This window comes from Leiobunum rupestre, chromosome 8, assembly GCF_980474605.1.
Source record: "Leiobunum rupestre chromosome 8, qqLeiRupe1.1.hap1, whole genome shotgun sequence".
Classification (NCBI taxonomy): Eukaryota; Metazoa; Arthropoda; class Arachnida; order Opiliones; family Sclerosomatidae; genus Leiobunum; species Leiobunum rupestre.
Window position 1 is genome coordinate 23,671,955 of NC_143391.1, and position 23,753 is coordinate 23,695,707.

Genomic DNA, 23,753 nt, shown 5'->3' on the forward strand with positions numbered 1-23,753 from the left:
AGATTATTTTAATTGTAATTAAACTAATCAAGTTACAGCTATGGAGATGTGTTTGGTAGGCCTATTCCCAGAAAAATATCGTGTTTCATTGTGTTTTCTCCCTTTCTCCTTTCGTCCCTTTGCCAATTGCCAGCTGCGGGGTATTCGTCTGCTAACTGCTTAGCACTTCCCGCGGAATCAACCTAGGCCTAAATGTATTTAGAATCTATCGATATCTAAAGAAGCCGTTTTTTCTAGCACGCAAGAATGCTATACTTTTTGTAGACATTCAATTCTATTTTCCCTTAAATTTTTTAAACGTTTGGGCTGTTTTTCTTACGCTTATTTTTGCGTCAATTAGTATGGCCTTGCTGTTAATGAAATCAATTATTAATGTTAATTAAAAATAATGAACATTTGGAACCAAACCCCTAATGAATTAAACAATATAAGCCTTTCATCTAAAAATAGGTACTACAAATGATTTTATTCATTTGTATAATTGACTTCCTTTTTACGGTTGTACATTGCCAGGCTGAGATTGGCTCATCATACTAATTAGATCAGTTTGTGTACAAACCATTTGAAAACCACACCCATCTATGTCTGGTATGATTGGCATTACTCGGTTACACCTATAAGAGACATTTAAAAGCCTCTTCGCCAGCAAAGCGAATCAGTGCCCCCCCCCCCCCCCTTTAGCTCAATTTAAATGTAGATGGTTTGGCTTCCCCATTAGGCTATAACGATACTTATAGGTTGAGTGTTTCAATAGGTTGCAGTCCTTCGAACATGCAAGAGCCTTCTCCGGGAAGTCCAAATACTGAATCAGTATTTTCAAAATCGCCTTCGGATGAGGTGATGACGCAGAAAGAAGACTGTCAAGATGAATCGGATGTTGTCATGATTCCAACTGAACTTAGTCCTGGCGATGAGCCGCTAGATCCACAAAGTCAAGCCAGATTTGAATCAGAAAAAAGAGCGGTGTACAAGTAAGATATATAGTCTAATTTCAGTTTTATTCAAGTGTTTCAATATTTTGTAAATTCCTCTAGACACCCACTATTTCCTTTATTGGCTCTTCTGTTTGAAAAATGCGAAATTGCAACGCAGTGTGCTGAAATTTCATCGTCAGAGAGCTTCAACCAAGACATTCAGGCTTTTGTTCAGCATCAAGAAAGAGATGGCAAACCTATTTTTAGTGAGGATCCAGATGTGGATGGATTGGTAATATATAGTTTTGACATTTTATCTGGGATTTTAAATATGGAAATGATTTAGATAAGTTTATTATTCAGATGGTGAAAGCTATTCAAGTATTAAGAATTCATCTCTTGGAGTTAGAAAAAGTTCAAGAGCTGTGTAAAGACTTCTGCAACCGTTACATAACATGCCTCAAAAATAAAATGCAAAGTGAAAATTTACTAAGAACGGAATATCCCGGAATTCCATCAAATGGAGATCCGTGTTCTTCTCCATCATCTAATAGCTCAAGTCCTCATTCGTTTTCCGGAATTGGAAGCAATAGTAATGGAAGTAATTCGCAGGTAAACAGAATTCTTGGTTTCAAAATAAAAATTAACTTTCATAAAATTGTAAATTTGTTTCTGAATTTGAAGGGAGGTGATAGCAGCAATGCAAACAGTTTTGTTAGAATCCAACCCAGGTTAACTCAAAGCCCTGTGAATTCTGTTTCCATGACCACAGTCGGGCCAAATCAAATTGTCTCTGGTTGTAAAGTGTATCAGATGGTTCAAACGCCCCAAGGAATTGTGGCTCAACCAATTCAGGTTTTATGATGTTTCTCTTTTTGTATTATTCCTTCAAGAATTTTTGAAATGGCTCCATCCCAGCCCGGCTAAAATAAGGATTTTTTAAAACTGCCCAAAAAAACAAAATGCGAGCTAAACTAAACCCCTCAAAACATAATTTCAATGAGCTATAAAAGCAGTTGGAATTCAGAATTTGTAGCAGACGAACATTTTAACTAGTGATTGTAGGGGGGGGGGGGGGTATTTGAGTCAGGGAGAGAAAAACCCCGAAAAACCGGGTCGGGGTTTTTTGGAATTTTTATATTTAAGCGTTTTCTAACTACAAAAGTGACAAAACTAATTCAAAAGTGGCACCTGTATTTAAAAGTAAAACCAAAACAACGGCGAACGAGAGGCGAGTGTGTGTGGCTGGCTCCTTCCCTGTATAAAACCCAACCAAAAAATTTAACAATGGGACCCAAGTCAGGTGGGGGTTGAAAACCCCGGGGATCCCCGACTTACGGGGTCGTGGTGGGGGTCCCCATATGATCACTAGGCCTAATTTTAACAAATTTATTAGAGAAAAAAGGGCTGTAAATAAGTAACTTAGTTCAGTAAAATCGGCTGAGTTTGTCGAGATGTACAGGAAAGACCCATCGACCGCGACATCTCCGATCAGGTAATCAGGTATTTTAAATTTTTCATTATGATTTGTGATAAATCCACGATAAATAGCACTGCCCAATTCTGATTTTAGAACTGCAAATCCGAGTCTTAGAACTGTCCACTATTATAGGCCCAGCTCAATACTCTTCCAAAATTGTAATCTAAACGCCTGGTATCATCATACGTCTATAATAAAGCTCCCTCCAAGTTAGATTTCACCATAGAAGCAAGGATAAAAAAAAAGTCATTGGCGTTTTTTTTTTGAGAGAAAACTTATGGTATAAGCCTTAGACACCAAGGAAAACATAAAAACAAAATAAGAGTTAAAAGTTAACGGGTAAATATGTAGCAAAGAACAAAATATACGTTAAAAGATAACGAAAAAATATTCAAACCGGGAAAGAGCCCCTAGGAAGACCTTTAAAAAACGCACATATGCGACAAATAGACAGGCAGCAGGGAAAGAAGTAAACCAAAATCCAGAAGCAGGCCAAGGACGCGAAGTGCACGACGCCTTGGAAAATAAATTCCTGTTTTAATCGCGCTGATTTTTCTATTTTATTCGCGTCCGAAAACTATTCTTACGCCCTCTTTTGGCTGACGTCGAAAACTAGATAAGTGGCGTTTGGCAGCCAAATGACTATAAGTACTTTTTATGGTACACAATCACGCGTATTAGAGGTTGAAATAGAAGCTATTAAAGCTTTACATTTGCATTTAAATATAGTTACTTAGTTTTGTTTCACCCATGGTAACAAAGAGCAATTACCACCGTACCACGCCTAAATTTTGTCACTTCTCTAATTTGACAAAAGCAGATGCTAGATCATAGACGTTCTCTCGTCGTAGCGCCGCAGCGCCACCTAGACTCGTTTTGATCCCGAATAGCTACTAGTGCGCATAGTTGAACGGTCTCGTCTCACACAAGAGTTCGAGCTCGATTTTAGTCTGAGCCCAGGCTTTCAAAAAATACGTACTTTTTGAAGGACTTGTTAACCCTTGTTAGTGAGTGAAATAAGAAATTTACAAATTTAATATGAGAATGATACGAGCCCAAGAAGAGTCCAAAACGTTGTGGTCATTTAATTTGAGCCCGAGATGAGACCATTAAAAAATAGCGTATTTCGCCCGGTGCCACGAGACCTCTAAGCACGGCCCAGTTTGTAGAGGCGAATATTATGCAGCCCAAAGGTTCGAGAATCTTGGTATGCATCAGTTAAACATGTCGGCCAAGCGGATTCTCCGTTTTGTGTCGGATATTGGAATTTTTGAGTCTTAAGGTCTGGGGTTGCACAATGGACCTCTGCTCGAAGTGCATGAATGGGCACATCTCTTGCCCTTCTCCCCACTCGTTAATAATAATAGTAATATAGTGTATTACTACGAGACGAGTCAGAGCTGAGACCATATTTTTTTCAGCAGCCTGATATGAGACCATATTATTGTCACGGGCCCGATTTGAGACCTTTTAATTTTTGAGAGTACGTTTTTGCGCGATTGTTTCCCTTGACCATTCTGGGCGCGGCGGCGCAGCGCAAACCGTGCCGTAATGGTTTCCTTTTCGCCCTTACAACCAACTTGGATCACGCGTTATAGCCATAGCACGAACAGCGCGTGATCACAGACTCCCAGTTGGCTGTGTCGCCCACCGAGAAAACGGTATACGGAATTAACGTAATTGGGGTTTGGTGAGACTAGAGTCCGAGATCAAGTCTTGATGTGCAGATATGTTAGTGCGTGGAAGTTTTGGCTGACACCATAAGCGCATTTTTGAACGGCGATATTTTCCGCTGTTTTGAGCGTGTAAATTGGCGCTATTTTTTGAGCAACGAAATCTTCGCACTTTTTGGAGCGGATAAATTTTTGTTATCATTTACGATTTGCGTTATTTTAAAAGTATATTTTACTGCCCAATTTCAGTGAAAATGATAAACCGCTTAAAATGATAAAAGCCCTGACCTCTAAACCCCGATAAAGTTTATTTTTAATAGCTCCTCCATCCAAGTCTCTCTTTTAAAACTGAAAAAAAAAGGTATAGATCATTACTACAATAATACTAGAGGTAATATTCCGTTTAAGAGCTATTGTCTTCGGATATGTCAATGCCGCTATGTTGATTTTCGAAAGGTACTGCTTTCAATTTTTTTTTAAAGTTCTTTTATAACTTTTTTCTTATTCATATTTTGGTCTATCGGAACTTTTTGATATTATAATCAACTCCACCAAAGACCCTAATTAGCAAACAGAAGACAGCAAACGACACATTAGTCACGTGGTTTTATGAGAGGAGGAGGTTATAACATAGAAATCTCATAGGTAACTAGAATTCTGCCGTGTAACTGGCAAATGGGCCAAACGCCGTGGCAGACGATAGCCAGATCTCAGCCAATCAGAGCTCAAAGAGTGGTTCTGCCAAGAATTTAATGTCACCAGAGAGAATGACGTCACCTATCTCCCGCTATAGTAGCGGATCCAAGGGGGATTATTATCCTCCTTGGTGGAACCACTCTACGGCCTCTCATTGGCTGAAGGTTCAAGGCGAACTGGCGTCAAGCTCGGCCGTAGACGGCAGCATTCTAGTTACCTATGAGATTTCTATGGGTTATAATATCCGTCTTCTATGTTCCGCCAAAAAAGCGGGGAATTAAAGCCGTTATGGATTCCTGCAGAAGTTTTTTTATGTTTCGACAAGCGTCGCGTCAAATATTACTTTATAATTTAACAGAATTGTTCTTTAAAAAAAATTCCAATAAATTGGTAATACACTTTAGTAATAATACTTAAAACAAACGACCGACACGGGTTCAACAACCTTCTGATTAATTCCCGATTATGTATCAGAAAAACAATAACAGTTGTTGAACGATTTTGGCTTCGTCTGGTTGTGACGTCACGATAGGAATCGGAAAGGTATCAAATTAACCTGTCTCCGACCAGGTTTTTCTGATACGTTTAATAAACGTATGGTTGTTGAACGCGCGCATATTATATTTCTGCTTGTCGCCATTTTGATTGATTCGTCCATTTTAAACGGGTTTTGGCGTTCAACAACCATTTACGTCACTATAAGCTATCGTACCGAACGGTAACGCGATCAGAAGTATCCGATTATTTTAAGATTTTAGTTGTTGAACGCAGCCAATGTGGCACGGCGTCGCCACGCTCTTCCCAGATCGTTAAAGGGTTCCATCAACCTCGTAAGGGGATGACTGTGGAGGGAGGAAAAAGCATTATTTTTTAAAGCGGAAAGAGACAAATTTTTGGTAACACGAAACTTTGCAAAACACGTGGTAATTTCGCTGAAATTCGGATTTCGATATCGGTCGCAACGGACGGAGTTTTTGTAACCTGGTCTAGTTTGCTTTTATTGGAATTTAATTAGAATTAATATGGAAATTTGTTCTTGATCAAAAAATTGTCTTAGTGATTTTCTTATCGTTTATCATGTATTTTATTATTACCATTAATTTCATTCCTCGACATAGTGTAGCGCGGGTGTCGAATGTTGGAGATCTCAACCTAGGGACAATCGACTTAAGCGAACCCCTATGGTACCCGTCTACAACTAATAAAAAAAAAGAACCAAAGGAGATAATAATGAATGAATACGCCCGGGACTACTCGCGTAACGTTATATGGTGGGGTTAGCGAGGGTCCTCAGTATTAAATTGGTGTCTAGGAGAAATTTGTTATTAAACGTATCAAGCCAGTTGTTAGATTGCCAAACACTAAATGATTTAATTTAAACTCAATATCCTAACCAAACATTTAAGCTAACTTAAAACTACCTAAACACTAATTAAACTAAATGAAATATTATCAAACTAAGCAACTGGCCAGTGCTCGCGGCATTAACGAAATGTAAAATCTAGGTTGCAACCATTACTTAACAAAGTTCATCCCGAAATGTTTAGTTGAGCTGCGGAAACTTTATCGAAGTGGCAGAGTCCGGTTGGAGCCGTGGAAGAATCTGAGCTACGTTGTTGACGTTTCGGAACAGCGGAACACAGAATTTATGTTGGTGGCGATGGTATCTCGTACAATATGTTGAATGTAGCCGCTGGATGGTTGGGCATAACGAATTGGCCAATATAGATTGTTCCTGTCCTTATCTTCAAGTCAACACGTTTACAGCTCGAAGGTTAAACAAAACACGACTTTAACGTCCAAAATTAGTTGAAATATCAATTATTTTTCTCCGATCATAAAATGGAGTCCTTTTCAAATCAAAATCCGAACCGTTACTATATCTTTTTTTTTAGCTCGCGTCCGAGCGCGCGTTATTAAAAAAAACTCGCGTTATTTATCTCGCGTATTATTTTCCAACTCTTCAATTTTGAGAATAAATATAAACGTAAAAATATGTATAATACATGTAAGCATATTTTAACACAATAAATAATTTATAATATATATAATGTATAAGAAATATAAATGACTATCAAACAACTGGTCTTAGACACGTCGGCATATCAATAAGGGGTCAAAGGGGCGCTGTGATCTCCTCGCTATCCCACAAAAACAAAGATCTCCCGGTAAAAGGAGGGGCCCTTCCCTTACCTGGGGTAAAACACAAACAACCGAATCACCCAATCACCAAAATATTCGACCAGCAATTATTTTGGGGGAAAGGGGATGGTATATTTCTTATTAGTTTGACATTTCGCATTACAATTGTTAAAACCGAAAATTTTAAAACAGACTAACTAACTCGCGGAGGAATACTACGCGGTCATCGTACATTCGTTTAGCGCGACGTGCGCCCTCTAGTGGCGGTAATCGAAAACAAAATCCGTGTAAGTTTCTCCCCTTACGAGGCTGATGGAACCCTTCAATGATCTAGCGTCTGCTATTGTTAGATTAGCTTAAAAAGCTTAAATTATAATAAAATGGAAATGTTAAAGTTTTAAGTTTCTATTTCATCACAACCCTCTAATACCCTCTTTGCCCCAAGATATCATTTATTGTAAGTTTCGAATTTTTTTATTAGAACATTTCAATAAGCAAAAGATTATCTCATACATGTTTGTATTTATCACTTGACCCTTGATTTATTTCCCACTAAAACTTTTCGGAGCTCTTCATACTATCACAGGGCTGCCACACGTTAGGGAATTTAACAAGTTGGCAAGCCAAAATATACCTCTCCTCGGAAGAATGGTCCCTAGTGGTATTAATTTCTCGACACGACCCCCAAAGATATCTCCGCAATTCAGAGTTATTTACGAAAAACGTATTCTCGGTTCAAACCCTTCCCGGTATAAAATTTTAATTTTAATTTAAATAATTGAGACGAAACAATCGAGTTTAATTTATTCAGAATATTATAAATTAAGTAGTTACAACAGCGAGTTAGACTTACTAAAACAATGCACAATTGAATTTAACCCTTTTTACAGTACATGTTTATCAGTTGAATATAATACTAAGCAAATTTTAATGAAAGAAATATCTACAGATGGTATTTGTATTTTTCTCGCTTACGAAATACTTGCCGCATCTTTAACGCTCATTTTATTTCAACGCTCGTAGACTTCCAGTTGACGTTGTGACACATACCGCATGAAAAAGACCAATGCCGTCCAATTTCCAATATCATATAATGACTCGCACACCCAGGAAATCATTGACTGCGTTTGAAATCGTAGATATCCAAATATCCACACCAAATATATTTACAAGAAGCAAAAACCTTACCATCAACAAAGCACAGAGAGCCACTTGACTAACCGCCAGCTCTTAAAGCAATTAACGTTAAATTATCTCCTTTGAATTAACACAACTATATATAGGTCGTTAAGAATACCCGTAAATAAATAACAAAAAAACTAACAAAGTGGACCACCCACATGGTCTACCCTTTAACCCTCTAATCTCGGCTGACTGCGCTAAAACAAGATTTAACCTTTAAAATTTCATTCGTAAAAAAACCAGATTAGGCCTTCATAAATTATTAATAAAAAAAGACTTTATTACCTATTATGCTTACGATGCGTGTCTTAATTTCAGTGAACCTAAGCAGCTATCGGTGGTTCTGTGGTAGAGCGCTCGACTGCCAAGCCGAATGGCCTGGGTTCGAAACCTGGGTGGCGCATTTGTTTTTAATCAATAGAGAAACGCTAAATTATAATTTCTTCGATGCAATAATTTCAATTTCAATTCTATTTCAATTAAACCAAAATTTCGTACTCTATTAAATACGCTTCCGATAAAGCTGAAGGTCTAATTTTCAATGAAGCGTAACAAGTGTCGGTGGTTCTGTGGTAGAACGTCCGCCTGTCAAGCAGGAGGTCTCGGGTTCAAATCCCGCCCGATGCGATCGCAAATTGATACTAAGACGAATACCGTGTACAACTGGTGGAAACCCTGCCATTGGACGTTGAGAGGTAGCATTACACTCAGCACTCGGTCCGTCCCGAAGTCATTAAGAAGAAGTTGGAGAGAAAACGCCCATATAAACACAACAGACTCAACATGCACAACCATCAGAACACAAACACAACAATTTCAACGCATAAACATTACAAAAACGTAATACACCAAACCGTCACGACGGTGAGCGGAAAAACACCATCCAAACCAAACCGCAAATGCATCCGTTAACGCTCACCGTCACACGGTGGTTTTGCCAACCCTTCGAGAAACTGCGTACGCAGTGATTACACTTTGCACCGAAAATGCGAACGCGTTCGCAGGCCTGACAGACCCACAGACAGACACGGTGGTTGTATAACCCCTCCTAGTGGACTTTGTCCCCTCGGAGAGGTAATAACCCCTCCTAGGGGACTTTGTCCCCTCGGAGAGGTAAAAATGGGCCTAGAACGTCAGGGAATAGGCCTTTCTATAAAGTAACATTGGCCTTCTTGTTAAGATGTATCGAGTGCGTCACTCGTGACGTAGAAGTGACGTTTCACTATGATAGCCAATTAAAATTCGACGAGATCTAACCTTAAAAACTGAACTGAACTCCTACGTATCTCATGACGAAAGCGATACATTAGAACAAGTTCGGCAAGCGTAATGACTTTATAGAAAGGCTTATTTTATGATTTTGAAAAAGTAAGGGAATTAAATTTTTTCTTGACACTTTTTGAAGGTGATTTTACTCTAGATCTATGACAAATTCTATGATTATCATTTATTTCCTTGAAAGTGTGGATAATCAACATGGCAATAACCTTTTTACTGAAATTTAAGTCCATTTAAATTTATTAACTTCTGATAAAAGTAAAGTATAATATACAAATTTTGGCCTTGGAAAGTCCGGTAATAGTCAGGGAATTTGAATCTGCACATTTTGTAGCAACCCTGTATCACTTTTGTATATTGCATTACTAGTCACTGCCTACTACTCTTCACCTATGTTTGACCACTGTACATATCACGATACCTGCAAATAAGTCGTTGCTATAAATTCCGTGCATAGACACGAGGATGACGCTAACTATTCTCCCAACGCATTTTTTTATTGATAGTGTGGTTCGCCAATAAGGTGGCTAACGGCTGGAAACTTCCAGCTAGTCGTTATCAGACATGGGCAAAATCGCTAGTGATTTTTAGAACTAAATAAAAATCATCACTCTTTCCCATTCTCGCTTTTCGTCACTCACCGAGTACACTCTTCCACAAAGAGTGAGATTAGTCAAGGTCACTAATTTCACTCTTATTTTTGGCGGGAAACTTTAAACTTAAGGCGAGAAATTTTAATTCGTTCTAAAAAGTATATAGCCTTTTTGTCGTTAATAGATGGCACCACGTTCTTCAGTAAAGTCATTAAATTAAATTGAAATTCAAATTTCCCGCCTTCTTTTAATAGCCTTGAAAATTGATAAGAGGGAAAGAGCTGACCATGACCACCTTAACTCTTTACCCGCAAGCTCACTCTGCGAGTGACCGGAAAAGTGAAAACTCCACTCTCACGAGTGGAGTTTTTTTATTTGGGAGTGGAGTGAGAAAAGTGTGGGGGGAAAATCACTCGTAAAAATTCACTCATTTGCCCAACTCTGATCGTTATTTGTTTTTAGAATTTTCAGCCGTCTAAACGGATTAAAACAATTATTGAATGTATGGTAATTTTCTGTGTAGTATTAATTTGTGCTGACACGTATATACTTGGATAAACGAGTGCGTTTTTGGTATAACAGGGCTCCCAGAGTTCCTATAATTCCTATAAATTCCTATAATTTCAATATGCTCCTATAATTTCCTATTTTCTCAAAATTGTTCCTATAAATTCCTATTTTTTCGAAATTTTCTAGTTTTTCTATAGCTATATCCAGAAATTCCTATAATTTTAAAAGTAATGTATAAGAAAACAGCCTTAACGTTTGGGAAAAATTTGCTTTCTAAATAGAGCTTAGCTCTGGCTTAGGTCCGTTGTTCCCGAAAACATCAAAGGTTGGGCTCCCAGAGTTCCTATAATTTCCTATTTTTCAATATTGTTCGTATAAATTCCAATTTTTTGGCTACAAATGTTCCTATAAATTCCTATATTTTCTATGAAATTTCCTATAATTCCTATAATATTTTTTAAAAAATCGCTGGGAGCCCTGGTATAACACACAAACTGAGGCTGTACTCCGTTACCATTTACTAGTAATGGAAATATGGAATTGAATATCAAATATTTGGACGTATTTGGTTTTAGTTTTAGTTTTACTGTGTTCTTTAAAAAAAATCCAAAACACACCAAGGTTCAACAGGTGTTTAAATAAAACATCTTCAAAGAAATCGCCAAGAAATTACCGAGAGCCCGGCCCGGCAAGTTATTGTTTTTATAGTGCTTGTTGAAAGAATGTAAACTTTTCACCTGTATGGTATGCGACAAGTGTTTCCTTTCAACCAGGTAGCTTTTTTTGACATGTTAACACGACGTTATGTTTACAGGTGAAAAGTTTCCATTATTTCAACCAGCACTATATAAACAGTACTTGCAGGTCCTGGCTTTCGTAAATATTACTTCTTGGCGTTTTCCTTGAAGATTATTTATTTAAGCGCCTCTAATCTACTGAAAAGTGATTAACAAATGACTCGAATATAATGGGGCTTCACAGTTACGTCTCCGGCTCAAATAAAGGGAAACGTGAAACAGGACCCCTATCTTGGCGATTGCAGCGCCACACTATACTTCGTTATTCGCGACCGAGTCTAGGTGGCGTAACGGCGCTCAGTCTTGTAAATAGCACATGATCAGGGTTGCCACACGTCAGGGAAATCAGGGAAAAGTCAGGGAATTTAAAAATGGGCCTAAAAAGTCAGGGAATTTTAAGAATTGGTAAAAATCAAGGGAAAAGTCAGGGAATTTAATTTTATCTGGGCACTTTTTGAAGGTAATTTAACTCTAGATGTATGACAAATTCCACGATTATCATTTATTTCCTTGAAAGTTTGGCTAATTTTATCAACATTGCAATAACCTTTTTACTGAAATATAATTCAATCTAAATTTATTAACTTCTGATAAAAGTAAAATATAAAAGAAAAATTTTGGCCTTAATAAGTCAGGGAAAATCTCTTAAAATGGTCAGGGAATAGTCAAGGAATTTGAATCTGAAAATTTTGTGGCAACCCTGATGATGGTCTGCAGGACAAAATTCTGTTTATTAATTGTTCGGACCAGTTGATTAATTGAAAAACTAGGGGTTACAAGTCCTTGGGAGTTGTTAATTAATTGTGAAATTTCCTGAAAATTAAGGAGATGTTCTGTTTAATATTTAAGAGATTCAAACAATTTTTTTTGGGATGTGGCAGCCCTTAGCTCCAGCGACTGATTCAGTGAGCAAAGACTACATAACAGTACACTACGCTAATCCATAGAATATAGACTATAGTTGGTTACTTTTCGCTTGTTCCAGGCATTGAGGATAAAGGAGTCGTAATTAACGCGCTAAATGTGTCCAAGCAGGAGAACCGAGACTCCAGGGGGCTGACAACGGTGGTAAAATCAAGGAGGACCAGGGTGAGAAATAAGGATTTTATTTAAACTGGACCTGTGGCCAGTAGAGCCTAGGTAGTTTAATTAAAAAACTGGCCACCATTTTTAACCTTCAAAATCAGGCTTTCATAATTTATGGTCAAATTATCTATTCTTGGCAATATGTGCTATAGACCCGACCCTAACAAGCCTACTGAGAGAGAGACTGTTTATATTTCTTTATGGTAACTGGTAAATTCGCTTCTTCTATACTGTGTGTAGAGTGTAGAGTAGACAAACTCACGACACCCAGCCACCCACCCATACACACAATTGACACAACTTAGGCCAAGCACACAGCATAGAAGCAAAGACCAAACAATTTTAGGGATTAATATATAATTTTTTTAATGAACTAAAATTATGAAGGGAGTAAACTTATATTTAATTAAGTGGTCACCAGGGCCACTAAAACCCCAAGCATTTAATTTTTAAACTGGCCCAGATAAGTTTTAAACTGGCGATTGGCCTGTGATAGTGCCTTATTTCTCACACTGAGGAGGACCCAATACGGAACAAGTACGATTTTAGCGCCATCTACACAAATAAAGATTTGAAATGGCTGAATTCAGAGAGTAGGCTGAGGGCGCTTAAATCGTACTTGTTCCGTATTGGGTCCTCCTTGATTTTACCCCCATTGTCAGCCCCCTGGAGTCTTGGTTCCCATGCTTGGACATATTGAGCGCGTAATTTACGACTCCCTTATCCTCCCTGTTCCGGGATTTCGGAGTAAGGCTATGACATCATTTTACTCTGATTCTGTGGTGGCGAATAGTTCACAAATAGTAAAAACGTTTTTTCAAAATGGCTGCCTGTGGCCTTTTTAGCAGATAAATTCCGGCTAGCAGACGGCCAAATCCGATTTACTCCTTTACACCCGAGGGGCTAACCACTCTTAGAAAGTCTGTACACCGGATTACACTTAGATTAGCACTGCCAAAGGCAGGGACTTCAAAGATTACGCGTAGTCCCATTAGTACAGTCAAAGGTACGGCTCTGTATACCGATTACGCGTAGTGATCAGCCCCTCGTTTACACCTCCTTTTCAGAAGGAGTAAATATTAATATGAAAGTATCGTTATTTATAAAGCCACTACCTTTAAACAGGGGTTTGGGTTACAATGCGTAGGAGGGTGGTGGAAAGCCCTTCATGCCACGCGAGCCAACAGCTCCCTACACTTACTGTTACCATATGTAACATAAGTATGCCACTAGCTCTATTTCTTCACTAACGGTTTGTTTCACAGATATTGCGTCATCTTTACCCTACGTAATATTTGATGTCATCGAATCTCAAATGCCGATAATGCCGTCGCCCAATTAGCTCTACATCTGATAAACCGACGGCCATTATTTTAGTAAACAAACCGGTTTGAACAACCAAGGCTTAGTGTCAAGTTCTGAAATGTAATTAATTTGCAAATTAATGAAGTTCTCGGAGACTCACGTTCTAAAATAAATTTACATTGTCAAATAAAAGAAGCAGGTTTATTGGAAATTCAGGTTTAGCTTTTCTGGCGCATCTACAAGGTTGGAGTCTTTGCAGATTCTTTTGAGCCTAGGCCTAACTCTTCTAGGCTTGATATGGGTTTTAATAACGCTGGTGGAATATTCCACTTCGACGAATTTTTCCATTTTCGGAAAGCGATCACTTATTGATCATTTTCCCCAACCTTTTATTTTTCTAAATTACTCATAATTTAACTTCATCCGCACAAATCGAGCGAGTTTATAAATTTCAATAAAGCTACATTGGGCTGACTAAAATTCCGACGCATAAAATTCCTTCTAAATTTAGAGGTTTTCCATTGGCTTAAATAAATATGTTACTAGTCAATAGAGCATAGCGCCGAACCAATTTTCAACGGCGGCGGCGTGGCGCGCCGATTTTCCGAAAATAATCGGCGGCGTTGAAAAAAATCGGCGGTGGCGGCGTCTAAGGGGAAAAACTGCCCCCCCCCTCAGAAATAGCGCCAGCTTTTAATAGACCGCTAGAACTTAAATTGTTAAACACATTTAAAAAATACATGTTTAATATAATGTATTTTATTAAAATAGGAACCACTTGTTTCCAAAACAAAGAAAAAGTAACTTTGGTTACATACTATCAGATGTAACTTATTTAATCATAAGTGTGCCTGAAAGAATTTTTTCATAATGATACCTTGTTGCAAGGATATGACGTTATTGACGTCACTTCCCAGTCGATGACGGTTTTATCGTCATCAAAACTAGTTCTCGCGTAGGGGGGAAGGAAGTTAAAACCAGTTTTACGCGACGTTAGTGCTGTATTTTCTTTGGTGGCTGTCAAAGACTATATAAAGTTAGGCGTAGCTTTATATAGTCTTTGGTGGCTGAGTCATTCCACGACAAATCGACCAAATTTTTTGAAATTTTCCACTCTACCTTCTTAGATTTGGATAACAATTTGCCTTAAGGGTTATTCTGGTCGAGAAATCCGATTTTCAAATTTTTTTTAATGTGCGATAAGCGGTTTTTGAGATATTCGCTATAGAACTTTACCAAAAAGGGCCAAAAAGGCCTGGACACCGAAAACTTGGAAATTGATATCTCCGTCAATAAAAGTCCGATTGTAATGGGATAAAGCTTATTGTAAAGCATTTTTCTTATACAAACCAGCATAAAATTTTAAAAATTCTATATTGAATTTCTCAGTCTCAAAAAACAGTTTAAATTGTATGACCTTTGACCTTTACCTGTGTCCCCAATTTTAGTGAAATAGAAATATTGTTTTTCGAATTCCCCGTTTATGATTTAGTCGAAAAGATCAAAATCCCAAAGTAGTATTTTTAGTTCTTTAGAAATAAATTATTTTGTACAACCCCTCGTGCAGTTTTAGAGATATGGAACTTGGTATACATATCTTGTTAGTCCAGTCGATTTAAATTAAAAAAGGGGTGTAACTAAAAAAAATTTCAAAAGAATTTTTCTCTTTTGCAATGTGTTCCTAAAATCGGTCTGAACAGCCCCTGAAAAATTTTCATGAATCCCACCTTGGGAAAGTGGTCAAAAGTGGTCACAGGTGGTCAAGGTAGATTTTATTTGGAAAATACGGTCGGGGAAAATTAAAAAAGTTATCCTGACTTCATGCTTTGAGATAAAAGGCTGAAATTTGGTGAATATACTTCACAGCTATAGGGGATAATTTTTTAAATAGTGTTTATTTTGACGGGAACGCTCCGAGAATGTAGTTTCCTATAGAATAAGCCAAAACTCGGCATAAATCGTCCAAGTAACAATTGTGATTCTCTCTCTTGTAGGTTGAAACGGCTGCCATATTGTATTTTGCGAATGGCGGGAAAATATTATTACCGCGCAAGCCCGTGATAAACCGGAAAAATAGATAATAGACAATATCAAGAGTATTTGCATACGTTATAAGGTTTTTTGATAAGATATTCCGAGATTTACACCGAACTTGCGTCCGCCATATTGAATCCAAGATGGCGGCGGTAAAAAGCTTTGACCTATAATTATCCCCTATAGCTGTGAAGTATATTCACCAAATTTCAGCCTTTTATCTCAAAGCATGAAGTCAGAATAACTTTTTTAAACTTTCCCCGACCGTATTTTCCAAATAAAATCTACCTTGACCACCTGTGACCACTTTTGACCACTTTCCCATGGTGGGATTCATGGAAATTTTTCAGGGGCTGTTCAGACCGATTTTTGGAACACATTGCAAAAGAGAAAAATTCTATTCAATTTTTTTTTAGTTACACCCCGTTTTTAATTTAAATCGACTGGACTAACAAGATATGTTTACCAAGTTCCATGTCTTTAAAACTGCACGATGGGTTGTACAAAATAATTTCATGTCTTTAAAACTGCACGAGGGGTTGTACAAAATAATTTATTTCTAAAGAACTAAAAATACTACTTTGGGATTTTGATCTTTCCGACTAAATCATAAACGGGGAATTCGAAAAAAAATATTTATATTTCACTAAAATTGGGGTAACAGGTAAAGGTCAAAGGTCATACAATTTAAACTGTTTTTTGAGACTGAGAAAATCAATATAGAATTTTTAAAATTTTATGCTGGTTTGTATAAGAAAAATGATTTACAATAAGCTTTATCCCATTAAAATCAGACTTTTATTGACGGAGATATCAATTTCCAAGTTTTCGGTGTTGAGGCCTTTTTGGCCTTTTTTGCTAAAGTTCTATAGCGAATATCTCAAAAACCGCTTATCGCACATTAAAAATAATTTGTAAATCGGCTTTTACGACCAAAATAACCCTTAAGGCAAATTTTTATCCAAATCTAAAAAGGTAGGGTGGATACCTTTGGACGATTTGTCATGGAATGACCCGGCTGTGAAACAAGGTCTCATTTAAATTTTTAATACAGATATGTTAAACAGAGGCACACTTATGAGTAACTATGTCACATATGATACTATTAAACTAAAACAATTACGCTAGTAATAACAATACTGTACTAATTTACTACCATTTCACTAGTATTCTTATCTATACACTCTTTTTAGAAACTTTTGCTGGGCGCCGCCATTATCGTACAGACAACCAACGAGCCAGCCCTCTACCGCAGAAATTTCATCCCCCCAAATCCGGTTTTATTTTAAGTCTATTATCACAAATTATTTTATCTTTGTATCAAAGGAATTTTTAAAATGTAATATAATAGTTGTTGCTGAATGCAGCCAATGCAGCTGATACGTTTCTGTACTTATTACAAAATACAATGCGAGGCAACTCCAAAGCCGTTTTCATTTCTCTCTCTCCTATCCCAGCTATCTGCTGCAGAAAATCTTGGTGTGCGCGGTGCAGTGGTGCCAGATCTTTTGGAAATTATTAATTATTTTTAATTTTATAACGCTAGTACGGTGCACCCAACAGCCTAGGAATCGTAGCACTACCAAAAGAAAAATCGATGTAGTTTAGATCTCAAAACGTAATTATTATACTTTAATAATGGAAATTAATTCGGCGGCGAAATGAAAATGTTTCGGCGGCGGCGTTTCGGCGTTATCTAAATAATCGGCGGCGGCGGCGTTTGATCGGCGGCGCTATCCTCTACTAGTCAATAGTGTGACTCCCAAAATTACTAGGAAGAATAAAAAGGTTAAAATCTAACGTAGAAATTGGTGGTCTCAAAATTCAACAATCAAGAAAAACAGCGTAGTTAATGGCGGTTATTCCCACAGCAAACTATTTAACAGATAGTTTCGACTATTTAATCAAAATAAACGAATAATCGCCAACCTTTTCGGCTATTTTTAACAATAGGTACTTTCTTTTTTTTTTGGGTTTTGTTTCTTTTTTTTGGTGTATTATTTGTCACGGATTACAATAATGCAAAAAGTTTTAACCGCAATTTATTATTTAGAAAGATATGATAAATTTAAAATTGTTACTTGCCAGCAATTTTTACCTCGGAAAATACGACATATTTCGAGATTTTGGTACGTGTTGGATATGGTAGGACTGATGACGAATTAGATTTAAGGACAAGATATTACTAAATTTTTAAAACGTGTGCAAACCGAAAATGTGTTTTCTACGGCGAATTCAATTCGCTAGATACTAGGTACGATTTCACTGGATAGGATGTCCGTAGGTGGGGTTAATATATGCATCCAGGAGGAGGGAAATCTCCTTCGTGTGGGATCGATTCATCTCTCAGTCGCTATCCCTTTAATTCACACCACAAAAGCCTATACTAGGTACTGTCCTCTACGTCGCGTTATAGATGGCACAGCTTGATTAGCAAGAATAGTGCTGGGGTGGCGCCGCGCGCCCACAGTGCTCGAGCGAAGCTAGTGCGCGGCGCCGTGAGGCGCCAATACTTCGTTTACGAGTCCGGTTTTACTTTTAGTTTGGAACTTGCTTATCGGTTGTAGTTTTGCTTTAACAGAGAAATTAGGTTTTACTTTTGCTTTCGGTTACTTTCAGGGTTGGCTGATTGAAATCAATTTTTATATAGTATTTTTGAAAAAGAAAACACCTCGACAATTGCTATAATTTAGGTTCAAATATAATCTTTCTTGTACTCCCCCTAATGTTGCATTGGATTCTACCTGTAGGTGGAGATTCCGCCGAATTTTATTTGTTAAGTACCAAAATATGTTTTAAAAAATAAAAACTTCTGTATGATTATTTATTAGCTTAAATTTAATAAATTCATTATATATATGTATATATATATATATATATATATATATATATATATATATATATATATATATATATATATATATATATATATATATTAAGTCTCTAAAAATTAATTGTTTTAGGTAAAATTATGATACTAAATTATATAAAACTTTGAAATTTTAATTAAAATCATATAAATCGATTTATTTGATTTTTTTTAAATCAAAAAATTGCTAACCCTGGTTACTTTACCTAGTCAAAATTTCACTGCGGTTGTGTTGTGCATTCTTCTGGTTCTAATCTACTACATTTTTTTTATATTAAATTTAGTAATATTGTGCCGTGAAAAATATTTCGTCATCAGTCCTACCTCATCCAACACGTACAAAGATCTCGGAATATGTCGTATTTTCCGTTGTAATAATAGTTCTTTTTATAAAATAACCTTGGCCATCTTGTTGAAATGTTGCCTCCCCGCTTCAGCTGTGGATCCGTTTTCTCTTCCACTAAAGAGCTTATGAACTCATTCTTAGGCATTGGCTGAACTATTCCAGGGCAACATTTCAACAAGTTGGGTAAGCGTAAAGACATTTTATAAAATCAACTATTGCTGGGCAAGTTACAATTTTACATTGATCATATCTTTCTAAATAAGAAATTGCGGTTAAAACTTTTTGCATTATTGTAATCCTTGAAAAATAATACACCAAAAAAAAACAAAAGTAACTATTGTTAAAAAATCCCACATTTGCAAGCTCTATTAAAGGGGTCCATCACACACAACAGGGGGGGGGGGGGGGCATAGGGGCATTGAGTTGGGAATCAAGTATTGTCAACCCGATATTAATCCAACTAACCTAATAATATAAATAACCTAACCTATTTTCCCAGCCTAAACCCCCAAAATGCGTTGAAATACGGCGAAAATAAAAAAAGTAAATTAGTAATGTTTTGCATTTCCACAATTTTCTTATACGTCATCAGCCCCACGATATCCAAAACGCATTAAAATCTAGGAATTTAAAGAATCGTCCAATAAGGAGACTTAATCAACTTTATCGTTCTACCGTGGCGGCATCTGTCTCTAGTGGTGGCAACTATATTGCAATTGAATTTTTTTCGCGAATCTGATGCGAAATTGAAATGTATGATTACTCGTAACAAACAAACCTTTGAAGTTGTTTAAAAATAATTTTATTCTGTCAACTCGATCCTTTTTAACTCAAGTTACGGTGAGTTAGCTAATAATTATTTATTTTTAGCCATATAACTTTACAAAATATAGATGGCGCTACCGCCTAATTATAAAGATGAATTTCGTAGTCTTATCAGAACAGGTCCCGCGTAACCATGTCAACCGAAATCGTAATTGTAATTCTAGCAGTATTATTCCCAATTCAATGCATAGGGGTAACATAAAATCCAGACTTGCAGTGTGCTTCAAAACCAGTTTTTTTGTGACCCCTATGCCTTCCCCTGTTGTAAGTGAGGGATCCCTTTAAATTCGGCGAATCGAATATTCGTTCTAATTATTTGGTGCAACCAAACAGTTTAAACGCCGTATTCTCTGTATAAATGCTCCCCCAACCTCCCCACATTTCGCACACAAGTTTAGCTCACTGAACTTTTTTACTCATTAAACTGCATACAAATATCATTGGTCAACCCACAGAGTAGGCTTATGGTTGTAGGTATACAGGACGCAGTTTGACTATTATCGGGATGGGCTCTTATTGAGTTGCTTGTGTTTGTGGCTTCTAGCTCTATCACAAAGGTTTTGAAGAAAGAACTGTCTACTTGATTACCATCTGCTTTTGCTTAAAGTTTAAATATTCCAAATTTGTTTGTGATTGTAGATACAAACTTCAGGAATTCAGCCTCAAATAAGTGCTCACGTTGTTCACGGCAGCACACCATTGTCTCAAATAGGGTCCACTGTGCCTCCATTAACTTCTAATGACCAAAGAATCCAGCCCATAGGTATAATTTACAACCGTTACTTTATTTTAAAATGTTTATTAATTTTATAACATTGGAACAGCTCCTAGACACTCATCATTGCTGGGCAGTGGTGACGATGATGATGATGACAATCTTAGTAAAAAGAAACAGAAACGAGGAGTCCTACCAAAACATGCCACGAGTATAATGAAATCATGGTTGTTCCAACATTTAGTGGTCCGTATACCATAAAAAGGTCTTCATTTAAGCGCGATAACTTGTACTCTGATTGTTTTTCGTTGTTAGCATCCATATCCCACTGAAGATGAAAAAAGGCAATTGGCTACTCAAACGAACCTTACTCTTTTACAAGTCAACAACTGGTTTATAAATGCCAGAAGGCGAATTCTTCAACCCATGTTGGATTCTAGTAGCAACGAATCCAGTCATAAAGCCAAAAAACCAAAATCACAGTCAAGCCGATGTGTCCAGAGGTTTTGGCCAGAGTCGATTGCCTCCATTCAACCTCAAGTCCCCTCCAGTACTTCAACCGCTTCTGTATCTTCCGCAGCTGGCAAAGCCATTTCTCCAAGTGAAAACAGTAATCAAGCCAATGAAAACATTGGTGAATCTAATTTCTTTTTATTTCCCACGTATCAATTACTTTGTTTACCAATGGTATAATAAAATTATTTGTTTTAGCCACAGATGAGCGATTTCTTGACCAATGTAGCTCGGATGGTGCCATACCATTGGATTCCAATGGTAGCCTTAGCGCTGGCAGCCTATCAGATGAGGGTAGCGATGAGTCATTGACTTTCAATGGTACCGAAAAGTAAAGCTCTCAATTCCAAATCTGAATTCTCTATGATGCATTTAGCCTCTTAATCTCTCTATCTCTTACTCTAGTTAAACTTTCTCTTTTTTTTAAACGTGTAAATAATTATGTACATGTATTATAAATGCATTCACATTTTTAGCTAATTTTTTTTAACTTTAAATTTTTTATATACGAAGTTTTAAAAATTCTCAACTCTACAACAATTAAATTAAAAAATAGCTTTGGGTTCATCAGGCCACTTTTTTACATTAGAAACTTTAAACATTTTTTAACACAATAAATTCTAATTGCCAAAGTGATACTGTTACGGTACAATATAGCAATAATTTTAAAATATTAATACACTCGGAATTGTACAGCAGCGAAACTTGAAACAAAAATTGAATTATTTAAAGCAATAATGTTTGTTGAGAAAGTTTCTCTATTATCAAATGTTTTTCACCAAAAAATGTCTTTCACTCATTGACTGATTTAGTCAATTTCATTGCATTTTAAAATCTTTTCATAAATTTTTTTCAATTGTGGCCTGAAAACCCGCAAAAAATAAGGGTCAAGTTATATTTCAAAGGAAAATGAACGGTTCGTTTTACCCTGCTGAGATTCAAAATATAGTGTATGTTTTTGATCAAATTCCAAAAACAGGAAACTTCCCCGAATCTGTGCAATACAGTGTACATTGTACAAATTATCATTAATAAAACATTTGTTGAGCCATTATTTATGGTGTTTCGGGGTAGTTGTCAAATATTTAATCGTCTGGATGGCATTCCAGTTTACTTCTTCGATCCACTCGAATGTTGACCAGGTTTGCCACACGTCAGATAAAAGTCAGGGAATTTTAAGAATATGTAAAAAATCAGGGAATTTTAACAATTTTTAAAAAGTCATTGAATTTCTAAATTCCGGGAATTCAATTTTATCTTGACACTTTTTGAAAATAATTTAACTCTAGATCTATGACAAGTTCTATGATAATCATTTATTTTCTTGAAAGTTTGGCTAATTTTTCAACATTGCAATAACCTTTATGCTGAAATATAAGTCCATTTAAAATTATTAACTTCTGATAAAAGTAAAATATATCATAAAAATTTTGGCCTTTAAAAGTAAGGGAAAAGTGGTTGGGGAATTTGAATCTGAAAATTTTGTGGCCACCATGTTGACAGTGTAAATGAATCTTTACCGTTTATCTACATTTTGAGGTGAGAATTCAATAATTTTTTAACCAGGAAACGCGCATAGCGCCCTTTGTACCACCACTGGACGGGCGAAAAAGAAGAAATCAGGCGATAGTATCGGCACCTGGTAGAGATAAATTGAAGCTTCTTCCTTCCCCCTTCCTCTCTCTACGCACCTCTCTCTTACCAAAGCAGCTGGCATCATGCATTGCGGGACGCGTTACGTTTCTCTTTTCCGCCCCCGGGTGGATTTAGCGCTGTACTTTCGCCAGTCGTTTGCTTGAACCAACACTGCCTTTCGATTCAAACTTAGGGTTGATAGGCTTATGACATAACAAATATGCCCCAAAATGACTAGGAGAGGATACTGGAACCCTGAAACCTATGGTAGCTTGCCATCCTTGGAAAGGCGTGTTGATAGTTAAATTTATTAATGCCGCTTTTGTTTTATGGGTCAGAGCAGTTTTAATTAGAAATGTAACACTAACTATAAATCAGTAGATGCGCACCTGTTTTTATCACCAATGGGTGCTTTCTTTTCACCTGTACTGGGATTTCGTTGTAGGGTCTTTTACTCTGATTCTGTTTTGGGGATTTACTCTGCCCCGTCAACTATTCGTTTCTTCCGGAGTATTAGGTACTTTAGTTGGTTTTTTTTGTTTTGTTTATTGTCTTTGGATTATTATTTGTCAAGGATTACAATAATGCAAAAAGTTTTAACCGCAATTTATTATTTAGAAAGATATGATAAATATAAAATAGACCCATAACAAAAGAGGGGCCGGAGACCTAGCAATTTTGGGTAAAGTGTAGAATAGCTGCCCCCCACCCGATTTTTTGTATATATATTTTTTTAATGTTAATTATTTTTGGCGGATATGCATATTTATAAAGATATTAATTTTTAAACATTGGCCTTTTGAAGTGAATTTTCTCTTGGACGATTCTTTAAATTCCTAGATTTTAATGCGTTTTGGATATCGTGGGGCTGATGACGTATAAGAAAATTGTGGAAATGCAAAACATTACTAATTTACTTTTTTTATTTTCGCCGTATTTCAACGCATTTTGGGGGTTTAGGCTGGGAAAATAGGTTAGGTTATTTATATTATTAGGTTAGTTGGATTAATATCGGGTTGACAATACTTGATGAGTCAGGCTTGGTGCTGTCCTCTAGGTTGCGTTATAGATGGCCCATAGCTTTTTTTAGTATGCGGTTGGGGAGGCGCCTCCAGCGCTCGAGCAAAGCGAGTGCGCGGCGCCGTCAGGCGCCAATACTT

The 23,753-nt window shown here is 36.9% G+C and overlaps 1 protein-coding gene across 1 annotated transcript; it reads left to right on the forward strand.

Annotated features, from left to right (window-relative positions):
* The first annotated feature begins 34 nt into the window (after positions 1-34).
* LOC149932809 (homeobox protein PKNOX2-like) lies at positions 35-22,004 on the forward strand. The gene is made up of 9 exons (XM_090155236.1): positions 35-55; positions 755-971; positions 1,035-1,206; positions 1,278-1,526; positions 1,599-1,769; positions 20,370-20,493; positions 20,555-20,691; positions 20,761-21,079; positions 21,157-22,004. Exons 2-9 carry the CDS (start codon positions 772-774, stop codon positions 21,291-21,293), a joined length of 1,509 nt encoding a protein of 502 aa, XP_090011362.1. The 5' UTR covers positions 35-55; positions 755-771; the 3' UTR covers positions 21,294-22,004.
* Positions 22,005-23,753: the final 1,749 nt, after the last annotated feature.

Excerpts from the sequence above, each read along its gene's own strand:
- LOC149932809 (XM_090155236.1), top strand. The coding sequence starts at position 772 with ATGCAAGAGCCTTCTCCGGGAAGTCCAAATACTGAATCAGTATTTTCA. Across the intron at positions 20,494-20,554 it reads CCAAAGAATCCAGCCCATAG|CTCCTAGACACTCATCATTG; the intron begins GTATAATTTACA and ends ACATTGGAACAG. Across the intron at positions 20,692-20,760 it reads GGTTGTTCCAACATTTAGTG|CATCCATATCCCACTGAAGA; the intron begins GTCCGTATACCA and ends TTTCGTTGTTAG.